This window comes from Aquila chrysaetos, chromosome 19, assembly GCF_900496995.4.
Source record: "Aquila chrysaetos chrysaetos chromosome 19, bAquChr1.4, whole genome shotgun sequence".
NCBI classification, from domain to species: Eukaryota; Metazoa; Chordata; class Aves; order Accipitriformes; family Accipitridae; genus Aquila; species Aquila chrysaetos.
This window is the reverse complement of record NC_044022.1, coordinates 458,376-482,658: the sequence shown is the minus strand read 5'-3', so window position 1 is coordinate 482,658 and position 24,283 is coordinate 458,376. Positions and strand designations below refer to the sequence as shown.

Genomic DNA, 24,283 nt, shown 5'->3' with positions numbered 1-24,283 from the left:
GACCTGAAATTAATTTCTTCTTTAGTCTCCTTCTCTTTGCCAGTCTTTACATTCAAAAATGGAAACATAATTTGGCTTAATTTCTTTCTTCACTTCAGCAAGAATCTGTGCAGTTTTTTTAGTTAAATGTTAACTGTGAAGTCACTAGATTAACCTGATTTATTTAAAGTTTAAAAAAAAAAGTATCCCTCATTAAAAAAATCCAATAGGCTAGGCATTTTATGAATAATTAAATTGCAGTAGGAGCTGAATCAGGACTCTTGCTGGGGTTTTTATCACAGCTGCACATAAAGGATTAAATTCTGGTCTCTCACTGACTTTTCATGGACTTAGTTACAATTTAATTCTGCACATAAAGCACAACCTGCTTTAAGACGTGAAACAAAACATAAGAAAGCTACCCTGGTTAGTATTGCAAAAGCACCTCGGTTGGATTTGTATTTATGCTCTACAGAAGAAAAGGATACTAAAATAAAAACATTCTTAGCCTTGATTTATGCCTCTGTACACTCTTATGTTTCACTATAGGAGTCTGCAATACATCTGTCTATATTGTCTGATTCTCTGAATCATCTTGTAAACAAGGTGATTTTATCTCCAGTAGCAAGCTAACCCACTGTAGTACATAATGGTAGTAAAAATAAATTATAGAACTACACAGCCTGAAGATGGACGCAAAGAAATCAACAGACAGGAAAGCTTACTGGATAAAAGAATCTGCATAATTAGATGAAAATACATATTGGGCCATCTCAGAGCAGCACACTCAGATCACAGAATTCGCTGCTTGCGGGAGACAGGTAATAAAGGTACACATTTTTCTGAGACTGGTGACTAGCTGACAGAATACAATTTTTTCACAATTCACCAAAACATAGTGAATAAAATATTCTATAAAACCCTAAGATAACTGTGTTTGCTGCCTATACAAGCAAAAAGGATTTTGATACAGTTAACAATTATGGGGAAAGGTTAAATCTGGACATACTTTATAGTTGTATCTTCCCCCAAAATGCCTTCCTTTCCTCACCAGAAGGATGGGAGCCCTCCAGATTTGAAGAACTACAGTTTATTAGACAGTCTCAAATCAAAAGATGGAATTTTGTTTCTTAGTGCCCAATTAAAACAAAATTAAGATGGATATGAATCTTATGGAAACTAAAAACATTTCCTGCATATAAAACCAAAATATCACATAAGCATTGCTATCACTAACAAAAATATCATTCTCATTGTGACAGAAGATATATAAATCAAACTACTTTTAAGATGAATGGGTCACCTGGAAAATTATTCACCTGGAAAATTATTCAAAGTTAAAGTGATTTCAAATAAATTCTGGAAAACAGGACACAATATATATATGTAGTGGTGTTATCCACCTATTACATAAATCAAATTCCAAGACAAAGAAATGTCAGATAGAAGAAGAAAGAATACCCACTTTTGGTTCTTAGACACTTTTTCCTGATAAATGCTTATTATCCTTTTGATTTAAAGACTTCCTAATAATTACTTTTTCAAAGCAATTAAAAAAAAAAAAAACAAAACACCCAAAACAAACCACCAAACCTTCAAAAACTTCATATGTGGAAGAAGAAACACTATCTAACTATCTACAGCTGACAAATACATCCAGTGCTGGTGCTTCAGAAGACTAATCCTTGCTTTGGTACATGGTTAGCTGTACTATCTAACACACAAATAAATCAAAACTTCTCAAGTCTACAGACCTAGCATTATGATTTCTATATGACTAATACCACATTTGTATGCAATCTTCTCATTTTGACGGGTTATTTTTGAAAATGTTTGTGACACAAGAGAACTGTAATAGGTATTTAATTATTATTTTGTCAAAGGAAGATTATGAAGGTGTGTTAACTTGTCTGATTATTAGCTTTGCATTGTATTCCTAAAGTGTTATAATCTTCCTCTATCTTTGGCTTAACAATGCTTTTTAAAAATCCTATGTATGCCTATATTTTACAGAGAAACCCAGTGACACAGTATGTAATAGAAAACTGCTTTTGTCTCACAGGGGCTGCAGGCTCCTGAAGGTAGAAACTCCCTGTTGAAAGGAAGTTAAAAAGGTTTCTCACTGGTAGGTACCAACAGGCTAGTTTAAACAGGCTAAATTCATGTTGTATGTTGCACCAATATTTCTGGGTTTTTTAAAAAAAAAAAAAGAGAAAACATAGAATCTGTAATTGTTGGGGAGTAAAAAGTCAGGGCAACCCAACTACAGCCAATGTGCTCAGGCAGAGCAGTCCATCTGGCCTAATGCTGCAGCTTGTAGCCTTGGAGTACAGAAACTTTGGCAAAGAAAGGCACACAAAGTCAGATTTTCGGGTTCTGCAACAAAACCAACCTGAAGATCATGTGGTGCTATTCCTTACTTTCTGGAGGGCTGACTTTCCTATGGAAAGCTCCCACCAGAGCAAGCAGGAGCAGACTCTCCGAGAAAGGCAGCTGATTCCTGCCCATGTAGCCGGACTCTGCAGCCAAGGAGGTGCCTCCACCCCCAGGGAAGAGTCACGCAGGGTTCCCATTGATGAGCTTGACCTGGATTGGTGGGGGACAGCCAAGAGACACACCAGCATACTGAGCCAGAGGAGAGGTAAGGGGATGTACCCACCAGAGGAGGACCCCGGCCCTCTGACTATAGGAAACGGTATCCAGAAGAAGCCTTATTCCATGTTTCCCTACTGACAAAAAAGGAAGATCTCTTTGCCTCCTCTGGCTGCTGACCACACCAGCCTTGCCTCCTCTGCCCTGTCAGCTCAGACCTTTCCCTGAGCCAATTCAATGCTCTGAGCCAGCAGGGAAGCATCCATGTCTTCTGCGGATTTGAATTGACTCACAGGCGGATCCACTAAACAACACAGCCAGAGCAAGGAGCAGCAAGGAGACAGGAGGTCAGGAACAGAGAGGCAGAAGCGGAGGGAAAAAAACAGGACCTCTCCTTTTTCATGAGGGTTAGCACTGCCCGATCCATCTGGTGAAAACACAGCCTCACTAAGAACAGAAGGAAATCAGACTGTTATCCGTGTGCTCGGTATGGAAGGGATTGGCTGGAGAAACACTATGTTTCCTTTTGCCTCCCTCTCTCCCTCATGTAACACATCACTTGGCAATGCCCATTTGTTGAATTCATTGTTTGCGAACACAGAAGAAAAGTTTGCCCAGTGCCAAGATTTAATTTTCTGGGTTCGGGCTAAAAGGTTTAATTCAGTGCTTTTTCAGCAAAGATTCTTGGAAGTTAAATGTTCCTTATTTAGTCCAAACCTGACAAGGCTAAACACACATTTTGCAGGTGGGACATATTTTACTTCATTTCTTAAAATTTCAGATTTGATACTTCCATGGAGTTCTTAGGACAGATGCTTACGTGGTAACCTTCCTCCACATGGGCACATGTTTCGTAGCATAAAAATCGGTGCTCTTCAAATGGCACATGCACTCATGAATGTTAGAAATACATAAGAAGGTTAAAAGATTTTAAGACACAATGTGTGCTGCAGAAGCAAAGGAGAAATCTTTCAAAGACACAAACACTGCAGCTTAATTTTATGGCCAGACTCTGAACTGTGGTCATGTTTACTTGTTGCTGAATGAGCAGGAAATTGCGATTCCCAATTCTGTATAACGAGGCTGCTCTAACTGAATGCTCACCAATATATCGTATCTAACAGACTACAATAAGTGAGAATAGGAAACAAAGCAGGAAGAAAATAACAGGCTAAATAACATTGCTTTAAACTCAGTTCTCCAGCACACTGTACGCTACATTGTGGGTAGAAAATACTATCAAAGAGCTTTTTTTCCCCATGTTGCATATAAGTAAAATAATTATGTTAATTAATTATGGCAACTCAGAAAATGTTTTTTAGGAAATTTTATTCAGGCTACAAGTGTCTAGTAAGGAAATGCCTCCATATAGGATGCAACCACTCAAGAAATAAAACACTTCCCTCCACTCCCCATTGCAATTTTACATATTCCATCTTATTTCAACAAACAGCTGCACCTTCTAGAACAATTTACCCTTTGCTATGAAAAGCGATCATCTTGCTCTGGCAGTTAAATACCAATCAATAGATCTTGGTAAGGTAATTTTTTTGGTACTTTTTAAATTACACTTCCTTTCTTACTGTTCTGTTCATTTCCCCTCTCAGCACAAACTAGGTCCAGCCAGGCGGCTACCAATGCAATACGGGCACATGGGATGAATAGCTCCTATGTATTGCAGTACTTTTCTCTCTTGCAAAGCTATTTACAACTAGGATTTCCCTGAAGTGTTGTCAGAGGTATTTTAATTCACCTCATTCACATCTTAGCATCCAGAGGCATATATTTTTTGTTATTTTCTGGTTTGGTTTTTTGCATTTTCCTGACTTAAAAGCTTTCTGTTGTACTAATGTGTTTACAAATTGCCAGAGATACCAATTGCTTTAATTGCTGAAATTGTCATTCCATTTGTCATGTGCACAGCTAGAAAAGCCAAAGCTATGTCTCATTGCTATCACACAACATATTTAAGTGTGGGTATGTAAGAGCTGTAGGGAAAACAAATTGAATAAAGAACTCCACTTTTTTCTCTGGTTTCACTCGCAGAGAAGGGAGGGCAGACTTCGTTGGGAATGGACCAGTTTTTCTGGAGCTGAGAATGTTGTTGTGTATAAACCCATTAGCGAGATACAGTTACCTCTGATCCATCCCTGGCTTGTTTCCAGACAGGACACCAAGTCCCATTAACTCTCCCAGCTGAAAGAGAAAAATAATGCACATTCTCCTTCCTTTATTCATTGTAAATTCTCAGAAAAAAATCAACCCTGCTAGTTTTCGACAGCATAGTAAAATTATAAATTTCCAGCACTGGAGAAGTCTTATTTTTATGAAGTCACTTGGATTCCTGAATCTACATTCAAAGATCCTGACCCTGATGTTACCATCAAATAAGGATACCATCAAATTCTTGATGCCTGCTCAGGATACAGCTCCAGCACCTTAAGCTGACCTAAGGTGCAGTGCAGTATCAGTGCCAACCAGATGTGCTTCCTCATGTCCTTCTTTGTTGCTGGTTCAAGAAGCTGACGAGCTGAAAACCACCTCAAAGGAAAATTTGGGGGGGTTGCCAAATCAGTTCCCTGAACTGACTCTCTACCTGGTCACAAGTGTTGACGACTCTGCCTGGCAGAGGACAAGAGCATGAGGCCAGAACACAGGACTACCCAGGCCTGGATTTAGACTGTTCTCAGCATATAGCTCACATATGCTCAAACCAAATTTAACCAAGTAAATTTGGGTAGTAAAAGCAGTCCAGCTTCAACAGCATGAAGATTTGGGTGCGCTTATTTCCTCAGAGGCGAAGTCCTTAGAGTGAAAGGCAAGAAATGAAGTTCTAAAAGGATCAGTCTTTTATTTCACATCTGCATTAGTGACCTTGGCACAGAAAACAGCAATGCATTAATGGAAGCTGCAGATGACAGAGAGTTGTATAAATCCAAGACATAACATCATACAACAATAACTGATTTTGAAGAGGGCAAGAATAAATACGGGATGACATTTAGCTACACAAAATGCAAGGTTACATGCTCAGAGATGACTATTAATTATTTCTAACTTAAGGTGTGATCTCTTAGAAGCAGGGCAATGAAAAAGCCATGAGATCACTAATGGATTACAAAATGAGCATGAGCCACCAATGTGATACAGTTGTGAAAGGCAGACTCAATAACATAAAAGCAGGAGATATAGGGAAATATTAATGCCATTGTACAAGCTGCTAGTGAATTTCTTCTCCTTGTTCTTTTTTGAATTTTTTTTAGTTTTGTCTATGTTCAAATAAGAGCAACAGAAGGGTGAAAAACTGAATCACATGGCTGGGCACTGAGCCAGTCCTTAGGTAAGAAATCAGTAACTCCAATGTGTCAGTTGCCTTTTGTACGTCATTTCTTCTACCTTAACCTTAATGAGACCCCAGTTAAAATGAACATGACAAAGTGCTTTGCCATGACCAGTCTCGCAAGCAGTGCGTGATAGCAAGCGCTTCAGCCTACAGTGAAAGCCCTCCTTCCTGCAGACAGTAGAGACTGGAGAAAACACGACAGCAGTCTGGCAAAGTATTTTCTACAATGGCAATATTGACATACCCAGAGTCAGAAACTCACTCATCATCTGTAGTAACAGATGAACAAGCATTAAAGACAAAAATTACTTTGCATTTCCTTACTTAGCCTTTAAATTAGCTTGTCAAAAGTCCCAGAGGAACAAAACTGAAAACTGCTGGTTTTCTGCCATAAGAGTATCCACCACTACCCAAACAAAACTCCAACTCTAGCTCACCCATCCCAAGGAAGAAGTGAACGATTTTGAATGTTACGAAGGCGGGAATCGCCGTGTACTTGCATCCGCCTTCCCCTGCACAACTCCCGCGGCACTTTTCGGTTCGAGAGCGGCACAGGGACTCGAAACCGCCGGGAACCAGACGGGCGGCCAACCACCCCGCTCTCCCGCCCGACACATACACGTCTGCACACGTATATGTACGCGCAGGTACGTGAATCCCTACACACACGTACACCTGCGCTCGTACACGAGCACACACCCAAACCCAGCAGCCCCTTGTCGGCATTTGCTCAGAAGGGGGACTCATCCTTGGTCAACGGCCCCGCACCTCGGACCCCGCCGGCCCGCTGCGAGGCGCGCAGGCCGCCGCCCGCTACGTCCCTCAGCCGTGCACCGGCCCGGCCCGGGGAACGCCGCCCGGCCTGGCCTGGCCTGGCCTTGCTTGGCCTGGCTGCCTCCCCGCTCCCGCTGGGGCCGCCCGGCTGTCACTCTAGGACGCCTACGGAAAGGCGGGGGTCCCACTGCCTGAGTCCTCCCTCCGCCGCGGGGAACACCCAGAGCGGCTGCCTGATTAGAAATCCTCACCGCCGTTCCCCGGCGCGCCTCGTCTTCCCCTCAGCCTCTCCCCTCGCCGCCCCAGTAACAGGCACCGAGACAGAACGCCTCCGCTCCCTCCCCCGTAGCAGCCGGCAGGACGGTTTTCTTTTCCCTTTGCCGTCAGGCGCGCCGAGGGCAGCCTGGGAGGCGGGACGGAGGGGGGCGAAGGCCCACTCGGGCGGTGGTTGACGTGTGGGTGAGGAGCGGCGGCGCCGGGAGCATCATGTGAGTGGGTGGGTGGCTGGGTGAGTGGCTCCGCGCCCCCCGCAGCCCTAACCCGGTGCTTTCTCCTTGCTCTCCCCAGGTCGAAGGTCACCTTTAAAGTGACGCTGACCTCGGACCCGCGGCTGCCCTACAAAGTGTGAGTGGTGCGACGGGCCGGGGCCCTGCGTGACGTGAGGGAGCCGTGGCAAGGGGCGGCAGCGCAGGCTGTACGTGCGCCTGGGCCGCGTGGCTTCTAACGGTCATCCTGACAGGGCTTTCGAAAAGGCGGTTTTCTGTTGTGAAGTCACGCGTCTGGGCTTTTCTGCTTCGTTCTGCTGCCACGCATATGTTTTTAGGCTTTCACCTAGACCTTAAATAGCACAGGCACGCCTTTGGCAAGAATATTAGTGCTGGTGAAAGTGAGGTTTTAACTAGTAGTTTAATAGCAAATAAAGTCGCTTTTCGGTTTGTCTTAGCGGTCACGTACTTGCTTCCATTGTAATTTCAGGTTAAGTGTGCCCGAAAGTACGCCTTTCACAGCTGTCTTGAAGTTTGCTGCAGAAGAAGTAAGTAGGAAGTGATGACGGTTTTTAGCTTTGAACATTCCTGAAAGCAAAAGCTTTTTTATTGTAAAATAAAATGGTTAATTCAGCAGAAATAATGCTTTTGTTAGATACACATGGATGCAAGCTTTACTGATGTCAGTGTGGGCCTGCCAAAACTTTCAGAATCTGAAACTTAGCTGTTCTTGCACAGTTTACACGTCAGCAGCAGGTATTGACAGACTTCTTGTTCTTCTTTGCGATTAAATTAAGCTGTCTTATATCAATAACACAAAAATTATTACGGTGAACATAATTAAAAGATACTGCTGTTGAATGTTTAATATTTTAAATTGCTTATGTAGAATATCCAGAAAATTGTCTAGAATTATTCAGGAAATTCTGAAAGTCTTCTCACATTCAGTTCCAGTAATCTCTGGTATTGGAGGACATATGATTTTTTATTACAGAAGGTATTGTTATTAGCTATATGGGAGATTCAAAAAAACAGACTTAAGCGAGTAAGACTTTGGTAACGCATTCTTTGGCTTCTGGGTGTTTAACCTTTCACGTGGAATCCAAAACCAATAGGTGCCTAAATTCCCTATATAATGTATTTGAAGAGATGCATCCTGTTTGTTTCAGATTAAGTGTACGGAGATTAAGATATGTTCATCTGGGTGTAAACAGTAAAATAAAGTACTCAAAAGCATGATGTCTTTTTTCATCTAGTCAGCAAACAGATTCAGCTGAGAAGCTGTTCTTGCAGTTCCACTTCTGTCTTTTTAGGACAACTTGGGAAATTTTGGGTTATTCAAAATTTCATTTTTTCAAGCATTGGAATTGTAATAAAATAAATAATTAGGAAGGATAATGGATTCCATGTCTTGAGTCTCCTTATGTTGTTAGTGTTATACCACTATGTGACAGAAGTTCTTAGTGGAAACACAGCTTGTGCGGGGAGGTTGTGGATTGTTTGTTATAACTTTACTTGAACAGAATAATATACAGAATGATAAAGATATTTGCCGATTTAGTTGCCCCTTTTTTTTTTCTACTATGGTTTTTTTTTTCCATTATTTTTAATCTGAACTAATGCAACTGTGCCCACACAGCCCATACTTGGAGACCTAGACTGAAAAGTCCAATAGAACTCTGAAGTGCTGTTTCTGCTGTAGGTGCAGGCTGCTTCCAAAAGAAACAGTCCTCTTCCCCTTCCAGTCCTTGTTACAGATTCCTGTCACCTAACAAATGCCAGATTGAGGTCTGATGGAGTTGCACACTGAGTTGTTCAAATGGGATCATTAATCAGAGGGTCTTTTTTGAAGTTTCTTTGCTGTATCAGTCAGTTGAATTTAGTTCATTGTCTTTATCCAGCTCACTTTTACTACCACCATCTGCAAGCAGCTTAAACTGGTGTGGGGTGTCGTATCTTCCAAAACTGACCCTGGTTGCTGCTTCTGTCCCTTCTGTCACCCATTTGAACGTACTGCCACAGGTTCATCTTGGAGAGGGAGTGTGGGTTCAAACTAAGCTATTTTTTCTTGCTGGGTTAGTCTTTACACCTGTTATTTCTCTAATTTAGATTCATGCCATTGATGCTAGCATGAGGGACCACGAAAATAAGTGGGACTGAGTAGCTGGAGATAGGAGTGAGGCGCCACTTCTGGGGAGGGTTGCAATCAAGCCTGTTAGCTTTACCTACTCGTGGAACCACAGTGTTAATTAGTGATAGGGTCCTCTGCAAAGTGGATTTAAAGAAGAATTAATTACTTAAATATTCACATTGAACAAACCATTCTTTTAGTCGATATGAGTATTTTGAACATCCATGGGAGTTTTGCTTGTTGACCTCATACCACTCTGGATCAGCAAAGCAATTGTAGATGTTTTTTGGAGGCTCACAAGAAATATTGAAAATGTGTGATGGAATGTAAAAAAGCCCAGTGTTGCTAATGCTCACTAGAGTAATTCCATTAAATGTCTATACAATAAACATTTTATTTTAAAGAAAATACAAATAACATTTTATTAACTCCCCCCCCCCCCAGTGTGAAGCACTTTTGTATTAGCCTGAGTCAGTGTTAAATAGAAATTAATAACATGAACGTATGATTGATTTTTCAGAATATGGCACTGATTTTAGTTGTCTGCTGATTTGTTACTAAAGCTTTTTACATGTCTGTGAGACCAGGCAGAACTAAGTGCTTTGTAAACAGAGAACAAAAAAGACAGACTCTTCCTCAGGAATGAAGCCACTGTGATCCTTTGTGAACTGGCATTGAAAAGGAGAGAGAATTTTTGTCTTATATAAATGTTTTTTGTTCCTTGAACAGCATAGCTTAACATTAACTATGCTGTGTATCGTGATTCAGATACCAGTTTCACAGTACCTTATACAGAACGTGTAAGGAAAAGATCAAACTGTAGCCCTGGGTTTTGGACAAAGATGTTAGTTGGTCTCCAGGGGAAGTGCATTATCTCTTTGGTGATTAAAGCTCTCGGGACAGAGAAGGATTTAAGTTTTGGCTGTTTAGCCTTAGCAAGTTCCTACTGAGGTTTGGGTTGGTTTGTTTTTTTTTTTTCCCCAGTCTTAAAGTTTGACCAAATCATAACCAGAATTCCTTTGGAATAGTAAAACTGTAGCCATAATGTAGAATGGTCATCTTGTGTATCAAGTTTCAGTCACAGTGCTTTGTCAAAGGTGAACAGTTTTTCCAAGTAAAGTTTTCTGAATTACTTGCACTGCACAAAACAAGATGTGTTCCTTCTTTTTTTTTTTTTTAATTGGAAATAACTGAAATACATAACAGATTTTTTTTCTGTCATCTCTAGCACATCACATAACATGTGAAAGTTCATTGTACACAACTCATGATAGGCAGAGCTGGAAGTGAAAGAAAATTGGATCATTAAATGGCAAGATCTCAGGAAGTCTCAATTATTTGTAGCAGTCTCAGCTCTTCCCAATATATACATTTGGCAGTGATAATTTGGATAATGCAAATTTAACTCTTTCCTTTTTTTTTATTTTCTCTGTTTGTCTTGTAGACGCTGTATAAAAATACAAATTGAAATGTAGAGTATTGGAAACACTACCATCTTCCGTTTTTACCTATTTATAGTTCTTCCCACAATTGTCACACTTTATTGAGATAGTGTTAATGTTCTCACTTATGATGTGTGCTATCTATTGGTGTTTTCCTTCATCTGATACAGCTACTTGGTACATACCTCACGTGTACATTTGCACAGTACTTACAAAAAACCTCACTTACATATGTGGAATTGCTACTAAAATAGTCATCCATTTCTATTAAATAAACTATTCTTTCATAAATGTATATTTTTGAAACTATTTTGCTTTTTCTAATGTTACTCTTGATAGATTGGTGCTAAAATACTATGGGTTAATGCACTTATCTGCTATTCTTTGCACTAAAATGAGACGAGCTTATTGCTGTAGAGGATTTTTATCATCATTGTAAAAAGTGTGAAAGGAATATAATTGTTGGTATGTGATTGTCATCTTTTCCTTATAATTTGACTGTAGATATTGACAAATGTATTTCCTAGTATTGGGGAAAATAAGTTGTGTGGCAGCCTCAGTTATCAATTCATAGGTTTTTAAAGCAAACAATCTCTTTGTTTAAAGTGTGTGAGTTTGGGGCTGGATGTTACCCAATTTGGTTTCAAAGCAAGCCAGGGATGATCTGCTGAATACAGAACTTCTTTACTACTTGAGTAACCATTTGACTTTGCATCACAGAAAGCTTGTATGTTTTCAGCATGGGAAACATATGCTTAGCAACCACAGGAAGGATTTTTAAGTAGCGAACCATATTGTACCAAAATATTTGTAATCATTTCCAAAGGTAGTTTCTCTTTCTGTATTATACTTGTGATGATTTTTGTGCTGAGTATATAGCTGAGAACTATTGCTGTTTGGCCGAATATTTGGGGCTAAGATAACAAAAGTGTTTTATTCTCTTCTAACACAATACAATATGAAGTAAGAAGAGAATCTTAACTAGTGCTTCACTGACTGATTGCCACACAGTTCTCACGTGCACCTAGTGTATCGGGATCTGATAGATACTCCTACTGAAAAGCAAAATGGCATAAAATGAGTAGAGACGTCCATCATTCTGTGAATGATGCATCCCTTACATGTTTTGTTGTATATCAGAAGAGATAGGGAAGAAAGGCACTCAACATTCTAGAAATTACTTTGGGGGGGGGTTAAGATGATTTAGGATGAAAGGTCCATGGTATCAGTTACAATGGAAACCTGCTTGTTGAAAAATGACTGAAGTATTAAGTTAAGCATATATTTGCTGCTTGTTCAGGGGTTTTTTATGTTTTATTCCTTTACTTTTTTAACTGGAGGTGGACTCATTCCAGGAGGCAGGACTTAAAATGATTGACATTAACAATAGCCCACTGTTCAAACTTTATAATAAACTCATTTTCTCCTATTATGAAAAAAAAACCAACCCACAACCTCCCTAAAAAAAACCAAAAACCAGACCTGTTAAAAGATTTCTCCTCAGAGTGCTAAGTCAACATTCCCAAAGTTAGTGAACTTGGGAATGAAGGCTTGCTTTCTTCAGCGTATGATATATATGCATAAGCTATTATGATGGCATATTAATTTTTACATTCTAACTGTGAAATATGTAGCTCTTATTTTATAAACTTCGTTATTCAAATCTGAAGACAAATTGTTACTTTCTTTATGATGTTTCTACAGTGACACTGGTATCTCATTTTGTGTGAAAATGACCATTTTTGTGTCACCCTGCAAGATGAGGAGGTGGCATGATTTACCTGCTATGGATGAAAAGCTAAGAGAGATCAAGTAAAAAAAAAAAAAACTGCTAATTTTGTGTATGTGGAGATAAATAGGGCAGTTTTTTCAGTATACTAATAATTAAGTACTGTATTCAGGCATGGTTTCTGTGAGCTTTAGTTAGTGCATAGAGCTTCTGCAAATTAGACCTAAAAAATCTTGAGTTGTGCTTTCTTCATTTTCTGATTGTTCAACTAGTGAATGCCATTGAAAGGCACGGCTGAAATGACTTGTTCAGAAGATGGGAGAGCTCTGCAGTTCTTGCAGGGAAGCACTCAGTGTTAGCATTCATAGGTATCTGCCCTTTCTCTTATGCAGTATAGAGAGGAGAATTAAGTGCTTTGAGAGGAGGTTTCACTGATACTTGCTAATTGCAGAGACACCAGTCTTCTGCCTTGTGGGTTGTTGATTGTGCTAAGTAAAGGAAGTCCAAGGAGCAACCTTTTGTCTTAAGACCAACCAAGTAACACTGACTGACTTGTACTCACCCTACCCTTTCTGTCCTCTGTGGTCCAACCACGTTACATAGTGCAGGATTTTTCTCTGGCCCTGCCTGCCTCCCTCTAGTCCTGAGAAATAATCATTTTTGGCTTCCCCATCTCAGTTCAGCTCTTCTGAAATCATTTGAAGCCTGTATGCAATGCAACCCCACCCGAGTAGGGCTTCTCGTATTGTAAAACTGACCACGTATGATGCGTGTGGAGGTGGGGTACCGTGGAGACACGTGGGGGTGATTGAGGGTGCAAAGCCTGCTTAGGCTGGTGTCAGAAATCTGAGGAGGGAGCCAGATCTGATGCAGTGCTGTTAGTGCTTCCTTGCGTAACCAAATACTGGAGTGAGCTCTTCTCTTGGAGTAGTGCAGTTGGAGAGCTCCAGATATAGCCAGAGAGAAACCTAGGAAATTGGTCAAAATTAACCAAGATTAGCTCAAGCTAATTCTTGTTTAGCTCCTGTTAGATGTAACAGGTATGCTTCTTAGAAGCTTATTTCCATACATGTTTTAGGTATTCCTTTATTTAGTATAATAAGTAGTATTTCTTAACTTTGTGGATGCTTAACTTTTATGTTTTATCCAATGAGTAATAATAATTGGATTTATTTAGTTGTTTAGTACTGCAAATTTTGCATTCTGTATTGAGGTGTCTAATCAACTTTGACTTTAAACCTTTATTTTGCTCTATCTATAAATCTGAGGGGAATCTTTTCTGACAATTTTTTTGTACCTGAACCAGCTAAAATTATAATTGCTTTGAATTTTCCCCATATATTTTCTGCTTTAACTGTATCTTTTATGTTATATTGTCCTACTTTTATTTCCTTTAGTTCAAAGTTCCTGCAGCAACAAGTGCCATTATAACAAATGGTAAGAATATAGTTTATATAATTTTTTTAATAGTTTTTGTATTGTAGTTTCAGTGAAGAGGTATTGATAAAAGCAAAAGTTTTTTCTTTCACAACCTCTACAGACGACAAACTGAATTTAATAATATTGTAGCATTATTTAAGTTAGTTATGCGTGGGGTGATGGTATTAAACCACTAATATTATTCATTTGGTTTTGTCCAAACATATAGCTCGGATTTTCTGTGCTGAAAGTTTCTTGTTAGCTCCTGTGATAAGACTATTTTTGGTTACAGGAAACAGCTGCATGAAGACCTGATGTAATAATTATATCTTGTTGGTATATTACATTTTTTGAGCTGTAAGTTTAGTGTAGTAAATTGCAATATGTCTGTTTCATCTTCCCCTCTTTTTTTCTCTTCTTTCTTTTTTAATTTTCCCTTTTTTAATTTTTTTTTTTTCCCTAGATGGTATAGGAATAAACCCTGCACAGACAGCAGGTAAGTTATTATTTATGAAGCCCAGTATTAAAAACTTTTTTTTAAACTAATGCATAGCACTCAGGGTTGATTTATATTTTAAGTTTTCATTTCTTAAATGGGAGAAGCATTACCCAGTAGTTGGAAACTACAGTCAGTGTAGTGTGCAAAAGGTTAAATCCACAGAACTATTTTTCAGCATTTGTTTATTTAGGTCTATGAAAAAATGAGGCACTTCTGATCTCAGAAGCTTAGGTATTTAGTGTGCAGTTTACAAGAGCAATACTGTATTAGATGTTACTGAAATAACAAGTAATAGCTATATTTTTCCCCACTATACCTAGTTCAGTAGTATTTGCTATTTTAGCAGCACTTCTCATGAGATATGTTTAAAAAATAATACACAGTTTTAGAACAGGAACTCTAGGTGCTTTGGAGAACAAAGTTTCAAGAAGAGAGGATCTGCTTGCCAATAGCCCTCTTGTTCTCACCAAGGGATTCCATGTGGAGAAATCTCTGATTTCAACTGCGGAGGCTTGCTATGAGACAAGAATTTCTCTCTGTCACAGAAAAGTGTAAAGCTTTTCCCCATGACCTCCTGAAATACATGGAAATGTAGTACAGATGTTGAATTGTACTAATAATGGTCTGTTGTCTGGAAGCAGGCTTCTGTGGACTTGTTCTTGAAAAGCTATACTATTAAATCAATTTGGAAATTATTACAGTTATCTAATCTCTACCCATTTGAGATGAGGGTTAGAGTGGAGTGAAGTATCTTGTTAGGGAAGAAATGTTGATAACTTTCTACTAAGAAATAATAAAAATGGCTTTGGTGCTTGTGGAACCCAGTCATCCAGTGAAAACTGTGAATCTAATTTTACTCCTGCTTGCAAACGTGATTAACAGTTGGAGACTTGCCACTTCTCTGTTTTTTGCATGAAATCTCTGCCAGGTCTCATTCATTTGTGCCCTCTGTCTGCCAGTCATTATTGAAGATACCACACCAGGTGGTTTTTTTTCACATCTAAAGAGAGAATAAGAAAGCAAGGTATTATCAGCATACTTAGCTACGTAAGATAAATAGTATGAAGTAAATCCTTGCAGAGCACGTAATAGTTTCTGATGGTTAGAAGAGCAGTTGCTTGACGTTAGTTTGGGGAATGTCTTGGAGTTGTAAAAGGAACCATTTAAGTGTAGTGACCCATTTCTGAGGTCTGTGATTGCATCAACAACATTTGAAAATGAAGATCAAGTGAGTGTCTGGCTTTCTGCTCCACTGGAGGTTTCTGTTGTTCTGGGGCTTGCTTTAGGACACCTGGATTATAGTTTGACAGGTGTACTGCCTCAGGCAGACTCCTCCTGGTGCTGTCCTCATCATGATCTCATGACCAAGTGTATTAAAAACAGATAATAAAACTAAGAATTTGGTTTATCTACTAGATCATCACCCACATGTAAAGCCACATTTTCATGTGACCACTCAAGAATACTTAGGCAAAATAGGTAAAGTCAGTTGCTTAAGTTAAGGTATACTTAAGCTGTTTCTCTTCCTCAGAAGTATACTTTCATTTTATATTATGTAGCTCAAATTAGTTGTAGCTTAATCCTGCAAAGTAAATGTATTTAGGACTACTTGACTCCTGAATGAAAACATCCATATGGTAGTTCATCATGCTTGCAGCTATTCATATTGAATTCACAGCTCCAATTGATTTGCGTTACCTCTCCTAAGTTCTTAGAAATGTTGAGGAATTATTCAGTAGTAGTATAAGACAGCATCTCATAATCAAGCATCAGGCAAATCAAAAGCATCTAGATGCAAAATGTTGTCATCACAATCTTAGTCCTATCTGCAAATATAAGATTAGGCACATGGATTATTCTTTTTAACATAGAAGGTACCATTGCCCTAACAGTGCTGTGTGATGTTGGCCTTAAACTGGGGGGGGGGGGGGGGGGGGGAAGAAAAAACAACCCAAAAAACACCCCACCCCACCCCCCCAAAAAAAAGAACAACCAAAAAAGGACCTACACGAAACCCAAGACCCAGACCAAAATCCCTCCTCAGTTTACAAGTAAACATATACAATTTAGATATAACATTGTGTTCAGCCTTACTAATTGATATCTCAAAAACCTGTTAGTGTAAAACGCACTCTTTTTTTTTTTTTTTTACATATATTAAAGTTCTTGTAGATTGAAGTTACTTTAGTCTTCAGAAACTTCCCAAAATAAGATGATCTAGGAATAAAATTTTAGTAATCCTTGGGGATTTCAGAGGTTTTGCACTGTTCTACTATTTCCCTACCTTTCTGAATAAAAGTACTACACAAGTATGACTTTCTCTCATGCTCCCTACCTGATTCCATGAAGCAGCGGAAATGAAAGCTGAAAAAGCTAGGCTTAGCGCTTAATTCCTGTATTGATTTCAATTTTAAATCCTTGATAGTTCAGGGAATAGTATGCCATAACTTTAATAAAACTGCTGTGATATTAATGATGGAAACAGACTGAGAGGTGGGGTGAACTGCTGTCTGTGTGAGATGCAGCTGTGGCTTGTTTTAAAATTTTAGAGTTTTATGATGGCTATTGCAATACAGATACTTTTCATCTAGATTAGTAAGCTTAGTTCTCTGGTTTGCTGGTGTGACAGATTTGTGTTCAGTGGGTTTTATAGATCTCTTCAGTATGTGGTCTTAGCAGATCTCTAAAAACAGAACATCTTCTGGTAACACATTCTTTTGAACTGTTTTTCTAATACTCTTTACATTGAGTAAGTATAACAGTTTTGATCCTGATCCACGTGCTGGAAAAGTGAAGTTTGAAAAAGGGTAGCTTTGTTCCAATATGCTAATAACTTGAACAAATGTTTAACATCTTCATCTTTTTTATGAGAGCATTCTACCTCCCTTAAATGGGGTGCTTGGGCGAGAAATACAATTATTCTGTTTTTACAAGTCAACGCAAAGATGAATAAGAATAGGCAGATATTATTAAAACCTGATATTGTAGAATTACTTATAGTCTGTTTTGTGCAGTAGCAGTGTGAAGTAAAAAAAAAAAAAAAAAAAAAAGTTCCATACAGTAATTAAATAATGCATCACTTTTAGCAATGTGTTTTCATTTTCAAATGTTACATTTAATAGAAGAAAATAGCAACCTGAATGACAATCCTGAATACATGCAGGAAATATTCTAGACATCTAAGTATTAGAAGCTTCTAATTTTCATACTATGTCCTCTTGAAAAGACTGTCATGATTAAGACTATATGGTAATAAATATGAAGTTCAAGATTATTTTTTTTATGCTAAAATGAGACTGGCTTATGCTTGGATATGTGGAGAGCCTTCCTAGAAGAAAAGTACAGTTGAGGTTCTGAAGTTAGAAGCAGGTAAGTACTGAACCAAGGAGAGAATTAAAAATGAATATATGCACGAATGACCTCAAGTTAAAAAAAATAATTATGGAGAAGTAAAACTTCATTTCCTGGTCTTGAAATTATTATGGTGTATAAGTGAAATCAGATGTTCAAATATGGAACTGCAAAGTTTGAAAGGCCATAGCTTGGAAGTCTTATTGGATGACTTTGGGTCTGGTATTTTTATTTAAAAATAAAGAGCCCTTTGTAGTAAAGGGGATAAGGTGAAATTCCATGGAAACCTAAAAAGTATATTTCTGGTATCTTAGAGGAATTACTACAAAGATGTTAAACACTGACCTAATGTATTATTATCCTTTAAATGTGTATGCTTGCTTAGGTAACATTTTATTTGGTTGGTTGGTAACACATTGTTTTGTTTGTTTGTTTAGGAAATGTATTTCTAAAGCATGGTTCAGATCTACGGATTATTCCCAGAGATCGAGTTGGGAGTTCTTAATGTCTCCTGAAAGCTTTGGAATAAGTGACATTGCCATGCAGCAAAGGTCTCTTTATTTTGGAACCCCAAAAATGCAACTAATGAATTGGCCTTTTTTAAAGCTAGCAAAAATTACTTCCCAGGGTTTGATTTTTTTTTTTTTTTTTTTTTAAAAAAACAGAGATAAGGTTTCATTTCTTGTTATAGTATTTTAACTCATGCACTGATTCTTCCCTGACTAGTAGAAGAATGGGCTGATTGCTTGTTATATTCCTGAAAGAAAAATGGACTCTTTCTATAGGTGTTACTGACACCACAAAGGTAAACACAGGCACGATCAATAGATATTTAAAATATTGGATATTGTTGAGCCCACTTTGTGGAAGAGGGAACTGCGTTATGATTTTGCTACAAAGAAATTGTTGCTAGTGAGTGCTAAAACTTTTTTTTTTCCTTTTGTTTTTTTCTAAACTTACTTTCATGTTTAGAGGAACACTTTTCACATGTTTCAAGTATTAAGCTGAAATAGAAGGGAAATTTCAGGGGTTTATTACTCAAATAAGTAAATAACTGCCGATGTTCCAAAGTAATTGTAAGATTTAATTGCTGCAAATATTTTAGATAAAGGAGAAAACAGAGGTTTCTATGTGTTAAAACTTCATTTGACATATTGTGAAGTTAAATTAAATGCAGTTTCAGAAAATTTATGAGACCTAATTTCCTCACATGAAGTGCCATCAGCTGAGGATTGCACCGTGATTTGGGAATGTGTAGGTACTGGCCCAATATGTCATTCCTTTTTCAGTAAACTAATACTGGGGTTTTGTGTTTTTTTTCCTAAAAGTCTTGTTTTGTTACTGTGTGTTACATGGGAAACAGCATAGAATTCACTGAAATGTTTGTCTTCAGATTATATGCTTCTTGTTTATAAATTGCCAGGGATAAATTGTCAGTTGTATATTTTAATTGGGAAAATTCCTGCTTTTCTTGAACTGGTAATCTACTTTGTGCTTTAATATATTTTGCCAAATCTTACCCTATTGTGTTTTTTTCTGTCCTACTGAGTTTAAAAGAAAGAACAATGGGCAATGTAGTGCTTGGTTAAATGAGTATTGTCACAAATACAACTGTCCTGTGCAATAATCGTGCTCTACAAAGATGTTCAGATAATGTGTCAGATAGTGCAGAAGAATAAAATGCCCTTCTGAGTGGGTGTATGTTGAATATATAGAGGAAAACTCTTCTGAAAGTGATACTTGACTATGAACATTTTCCAAGATGAATTGTAAAATTCTGGATTTTCCTTTATTTTAATAAACAATTATATGAAAAAAGTGCAAACTTTGTTCATGTCTCATATTCTTAAGCAGAGCTTGACAATAATTAAAAACTCTGCCCTTTAACCTTCTAATCAACATGCTTTGAGATTCATTTCAAGCCAAAAGATTCTTATGCAGAATTCTACAGAACACTGAAGGGCAGAGTGCATAGTTTCTATTAATCTAATGCCACAATATAATTAGGATGAACAAAATTAATTGCTTGTAATTTTTGTCTGCAGATCGCTTGATTGAATACCTGAAAAACTACCTGATACTGGAATATAACAAACAGGAACTTTTTTTGGTTTTTTTCCTGTCTAAAGGTGCAATATAGTTTTCGAAAGGCCATCATGGTTAAATGCATTTTGAAACTAAGATGCTCTGATGCTTATGTGAAGGACAGTTATGTAAAAATCGCTACAGATGGTGGCTAACATTTCTTACACTGTTACTTGGGTAATAACACAGCGTAAAGTATCTGTTTGACATACTGCATTGCAAATAGTTTATGTAACATGCAAAGGATTTGTTCATTTGGAACAATAACTGGTCTTTGTAGTACTTTCTGTGTTCATTACACCTTTGTCTCAATATGGTCTCTAAAATCTGAACATAACTTTTCTTTTTGGTAAAGAGGCTTGATTTCAGTGGTAAAATGTACTTAGCAGGTGTTTGCAAGTTCATTTGATGTTTGCAAGTTCATTTTGTTATGTCTAAGTCATGTTTGACATGGTTGTATGGGAAAAATTTCAGTTTAGAACCAAAATTCCTAGGGTTTGGGAGTTGTCATAAGATTGTGAAAAGTGCTGTACTCCCAGACTTGTACTGGTTTGTCTAACTGTACTTTAAGGCAAACTTTGGAAATCAACTCTACCTGGACTTTGTATTGTCTTTGGCTCTGGTTATAACACGACTGGTGTTAAATGAAAGACTTCCGTTGTTTGTGATAAACATTGTCACACCTTTGCTGAAGTCAATTTAAAGGGCCTTTTTTTTCTGTATTTCACATTTGTAAGAGGATGGCAGATTTATGTTACAAAGATACTCTGTGAAGAGAAATTTTGGTAGAATCATAAATGTAAAAAGTCCCACCAAAACTTTTAAAGAGCTGTAATCATTCCTTTGGTTTATACAATATTATAGCAGTCTTATTTTTCTCAAATCTATTATTTGATAGAATTTGAAGATATCATGGAAATTTTTCAGGGAGGGAAGCACAATGATCTGATGAAATATAGAAGAACTGGAAGAGTTAGGAAATGGCCCTCATAAAATCCAACTTCATTCTGTGTTTGAGATTAGAAGACCGTTTTCCTCTCTTGTTGCTGCTAAATAATAGCCACAAAAATTGTTGACAGCAGGTCTCAGAAGTTGAGAATTTTTCTTCTTTGTATTTAGGTTGATGGTGAAAACCCAGCTCCCACTGCTGCTCCAGTGATACAATGAGCAGTGGAAGCAAGAGGAGCTGCGCCAGTATGACTGCAGAATGTTGGTGGATTCTGAAGGTGTTGGGGGCACAGCAGGCCTTTGCATGGCAGTATGCAGGTGCCTGTCAAACGGAGCACTTTAATGGGGCAGTGGAAAAAGCTAAATCCTGCGGTCATGCTAGTAGTGCTGTGGAGACTGTTTCAGTGATTCTGGCAGGAGAGCTAAGCTCCAGCTGGGTAAAATTCAGTCCGTGTACAATACATAGTGTTCAGATTGAATACAGTATACCCAACTATACATCTCAGTAGTGAATTTCAGCCACTGTTCCTTCTGATGCCAGGTAAATACTGGGGAGTATTCACAACGGCTAGCATGATCTTTTTGAGGCTAATCTCTGCAGGCTGTTTCTGAAGTTAATGGAAGTGAGGTTCCTCCGGAGAGAGATTCAGAGTAGCTAAATGAATCTTCAGTTCTGAATCGCCCTCTAGAGGAGCCTTTCTCTCTTCACTGATTAGAGAAAGCCATTGACGCATTAGCCTGCAGGGGCTAATGTTAACCTTTGTGAATACCTTCCCCAACAGGCATTTCCCCCTCCTGTCAGTATTATATGTTATAGCATTGTACTACCTACTTGCTGTTGTTTGATCTCGACGTTTAGCACACGATACAAAGCTCCCAGGCACTTGCTCAAAACCAAAATTACAAGAACTTGTTTGCATGAAAACAAACCTGCTTTTTTATGTGATATAATTAGTTGAATGCTTTTTTTTTTTTTCCTCTCCATTTTACAGCTGGCTCAGAAGCCTTGGTGGGAGTGTGGGGAAGGCTTATTGTTCTTTACAGAAGGCTTTGTCAGGTTAAAATTAGTTCGGCGCCAGGTGCCCACCAAAGCTGCTCTATCACTCCCCCTCCTCAGCTGGGGAGAGAAAAATACAATGAAAGGCTTGTAGATCAAGATAAGGACAGGACACTCAGCAATTACCGTCATGGGCAAAACAGACTCAACTTAGGGAATTAATTTAATTTATTGTCAATCAAATCAGAGTACGGTAATGAGAAATAAACCCAAATCTTAAAACACCTTCCCTCCACCCCTCCCTTCTCCCCAGGCTTAACTTCACTCCTGATTTTCTCTACGTTCTCCCCCACCCCCCACAAAAGCGCGGGGGGATGGGGAATGGGGGTTGGGGTCAGTTCATTGCATGTTGCCTCTGCCGCTCCTTCCTCATCACACTCTTCCCCCTCCCTCTTCGCTGACCTTGGTGTCGGCAGAGTTGTTTCTCTCACATACTCTCCTCTCTCCAGCTGCAGTTGCTGTTGCACAATAACTTTTCCCCCTTCTTAAATCTGTTCTCCCAGAGGCACTACCACTGTCGCTGATGGGCTCAGCCTTGGCCAGCGGTGGGTCCATCTTAGAGCTGGCTGGCATTGGCTCTGTCGGACATGGGGGAAGCTTCCAGCAGCTTCTCACAGAAGCCACCCCTGCAACCTCCTGCTACCAAAACCTTGCCACGGAAACCCAATACATGTCTACAAACGATGAAGAAGATGTGTGTACTGAAGAAGAAAACAAAAGATTCTACTACATTTTTTCAGAGTATAGAATTGGTCTCATTTATTTCCCTGAAGATGTTAAATGTTACTGGAAAGCAGATTTTAAAGGGTTTGGAATGCATACATATAGCCAGTAATAGAAAGACCAGGTGCAGGTGTTCCTGTTTATTACTATGAAGAAAATCCTGAGGCTATGAGTGGGAACTGTCAGTGTCTTTCCACTGATGAGAAATACCACATGTTGCATGTAATAACTATACAACCTTAGAGGCTTTTGATCATTTTAATGGAGGAAATCACTCTTTGATTTTGAATGATATGTTAAGTTTTTCCTATAATCAAGTTCTGTTTATAGACCTTGAAAGTAATCTTTTGTAGTGGGAGTGAGAAGATCACTCTCCACGCTCCCTTTCACTGCTTATGAGACATGACAAGAAATAAGTCTGGGACAGTCTGTGTATTAAAAAAGGTTCGGGATTTGTCCCTAAGGAATTCTGCCTGAAGGGTGAAGTGCCAGCTGAGAAGCGCAAGATCTTTATCTTCAGAGGACTTCGCTGTGATAAAGATTCATTGCCATCTGATGAAAAGGTTTTAAAAAAAAAAAAAAAAAATCGGAGGATATGCTTTGTCTTACCTATTGTGATACATGGTCATTTTGCAGTTCCAGGCTCACACTTTGTCTTCTCTGCTATGAAAAAGCCACAAGATTTATTAGATGTAGTCTGTTGTGTTTGCTATTAAAAACATCTTAGAAATTCAGCTGAAGAGCTGTGGGCTATTTAAAAGATAGTAAAAGTGAGGGAAATATATATATCTGAAGCATATCATCCACATCTAGTGAACATTCTTGCTATGGATGATCAGAAATAGGTTGGTATTAGTACTGATTCATGCTCCTGATGCTTTGTAAGCATCAGGCACTACTTTGAATGGCTTTTCATGTCTGTTTTCCTGGAGTAGTTTGTAATACTTTAGATTGCATGCTAGCTTTGCCAAAGTGCAGTTAGTTTTTACTATCCGCCAAACTTACTGCTATGACTTTTGTAGAGTATAGAAATAGAAATGCTTCTTCTGGACCAAGCTGGGTTTTACACAGACCTTAAATATATAACCTGTGCAGCTCTTTAACTCCTTCCCCAAGGAAGCAGGACCTTGATACCTTTACTAGTTGACCAGAATAAGTGAGCTGCAGTGGAGTATGGAGTGGTAAGTTGTGGCTGATGAATGCCAGTTATAATGGCAGTCTCCTTTAAATACGGAGAAACTAAAAACTACAAAGAAGAATCATTCCCTACATATATGGAGTCTTTGTGATTCTTTGGGCAACAAAGTTGTTGTCCTGCCTTTTGTTCAAGGCAGAGCTAAAGTCAAGTCTGGATACTAAGGGCCCTGTCATGAATCTCACTCTTACACAAGGTATTTTGGAAATACTGTTTGTATGGAGGGGCTTCTCACCCGGGTAAAAGTGGTATGATCAGGCTCTTAGGATTTTCACAGGCACTGTGCTGACCAACTAATTTTCCCGAAATAGCTATTAGAATTACCTGCTGGTTTCAGCCATTGTATCAGTTCTTCTTGGGTGCTGCTCTAAAAGATATATTTTTATATAGGACTCCAGGTCTAATTACAGGAGTCAAGAAAGGAGTAAACGTTAGTTATTTTTAATTCAAATTAATTGCATACAGAGTTGTAGGTATTTTTTTCCCAATAATTTGCCCGTTTTTCTGCAAAAGAAACCTTTGCAGCACTGT

The 24,283-nt window shown here is 38.6% G+C and overlaps 1 protein-coding gene across 2 annotated transcripts; it reads left to right on the top strand.

Moving 5' to 3' along the window:
• The first annotated feature begins 7,085 nt into the window (after window positions 1-7,085).
• On the top strand, window positions 7,086-19,569 carry UFM1 (ubiquitin fold modifier 1). Of its 2 annotated transcripts, none has more exons than XM_041118488.1 (6): window positions 7,086-7,176; window positions 7,256-7,312; window positions 7,664-7,721; window positions 13,873-13,912; window positions 14,358-14,390; window positions 15,322-18,174. In XM_041118488.1, coding segments are annotated over exons 1-6 (231 nt in total). In that variant the 5' UTR covers window positions 7,086-7,174; the 3' UTR covers window positions 15,363-18,174. The 2 variants fall into 2 exon arrangements, with proteins under 2 accessions (XP_040974422.1, XP_029898690.1); XM_030042830.2 differs by lacking the exon at window positions 15,322-18,174 and adding an exon at window positions 18,182-19,569 and having other exon boundaries at window positions 7,094-7,176.
• Window positions 19,570-24,283: the final 4,714 nt, after the last annotated feature.

What these genes read in the sequence shown, in the direction of transcription:
- UFM1 (XM_030042830.2), top strand. An exon ending in TGAAGTTTGCTGCAGAAGAA is followed by an intron (nt 7,722 to 13,872) that starts GTAAGTAGGAAG and finishes TATTTCCTTTAG; the next exon opens with TTCAAAGTTCCTGCAGCAAC. An exon ending in AAGTGCCATTATAACAAATG is followed by an intron (nt 13,913 to 14,357) that starts GTAAGAATATAG and finishes TTTTTTCCCTAG; the next exon opens with ATGGTATAGGAATAAACCCT.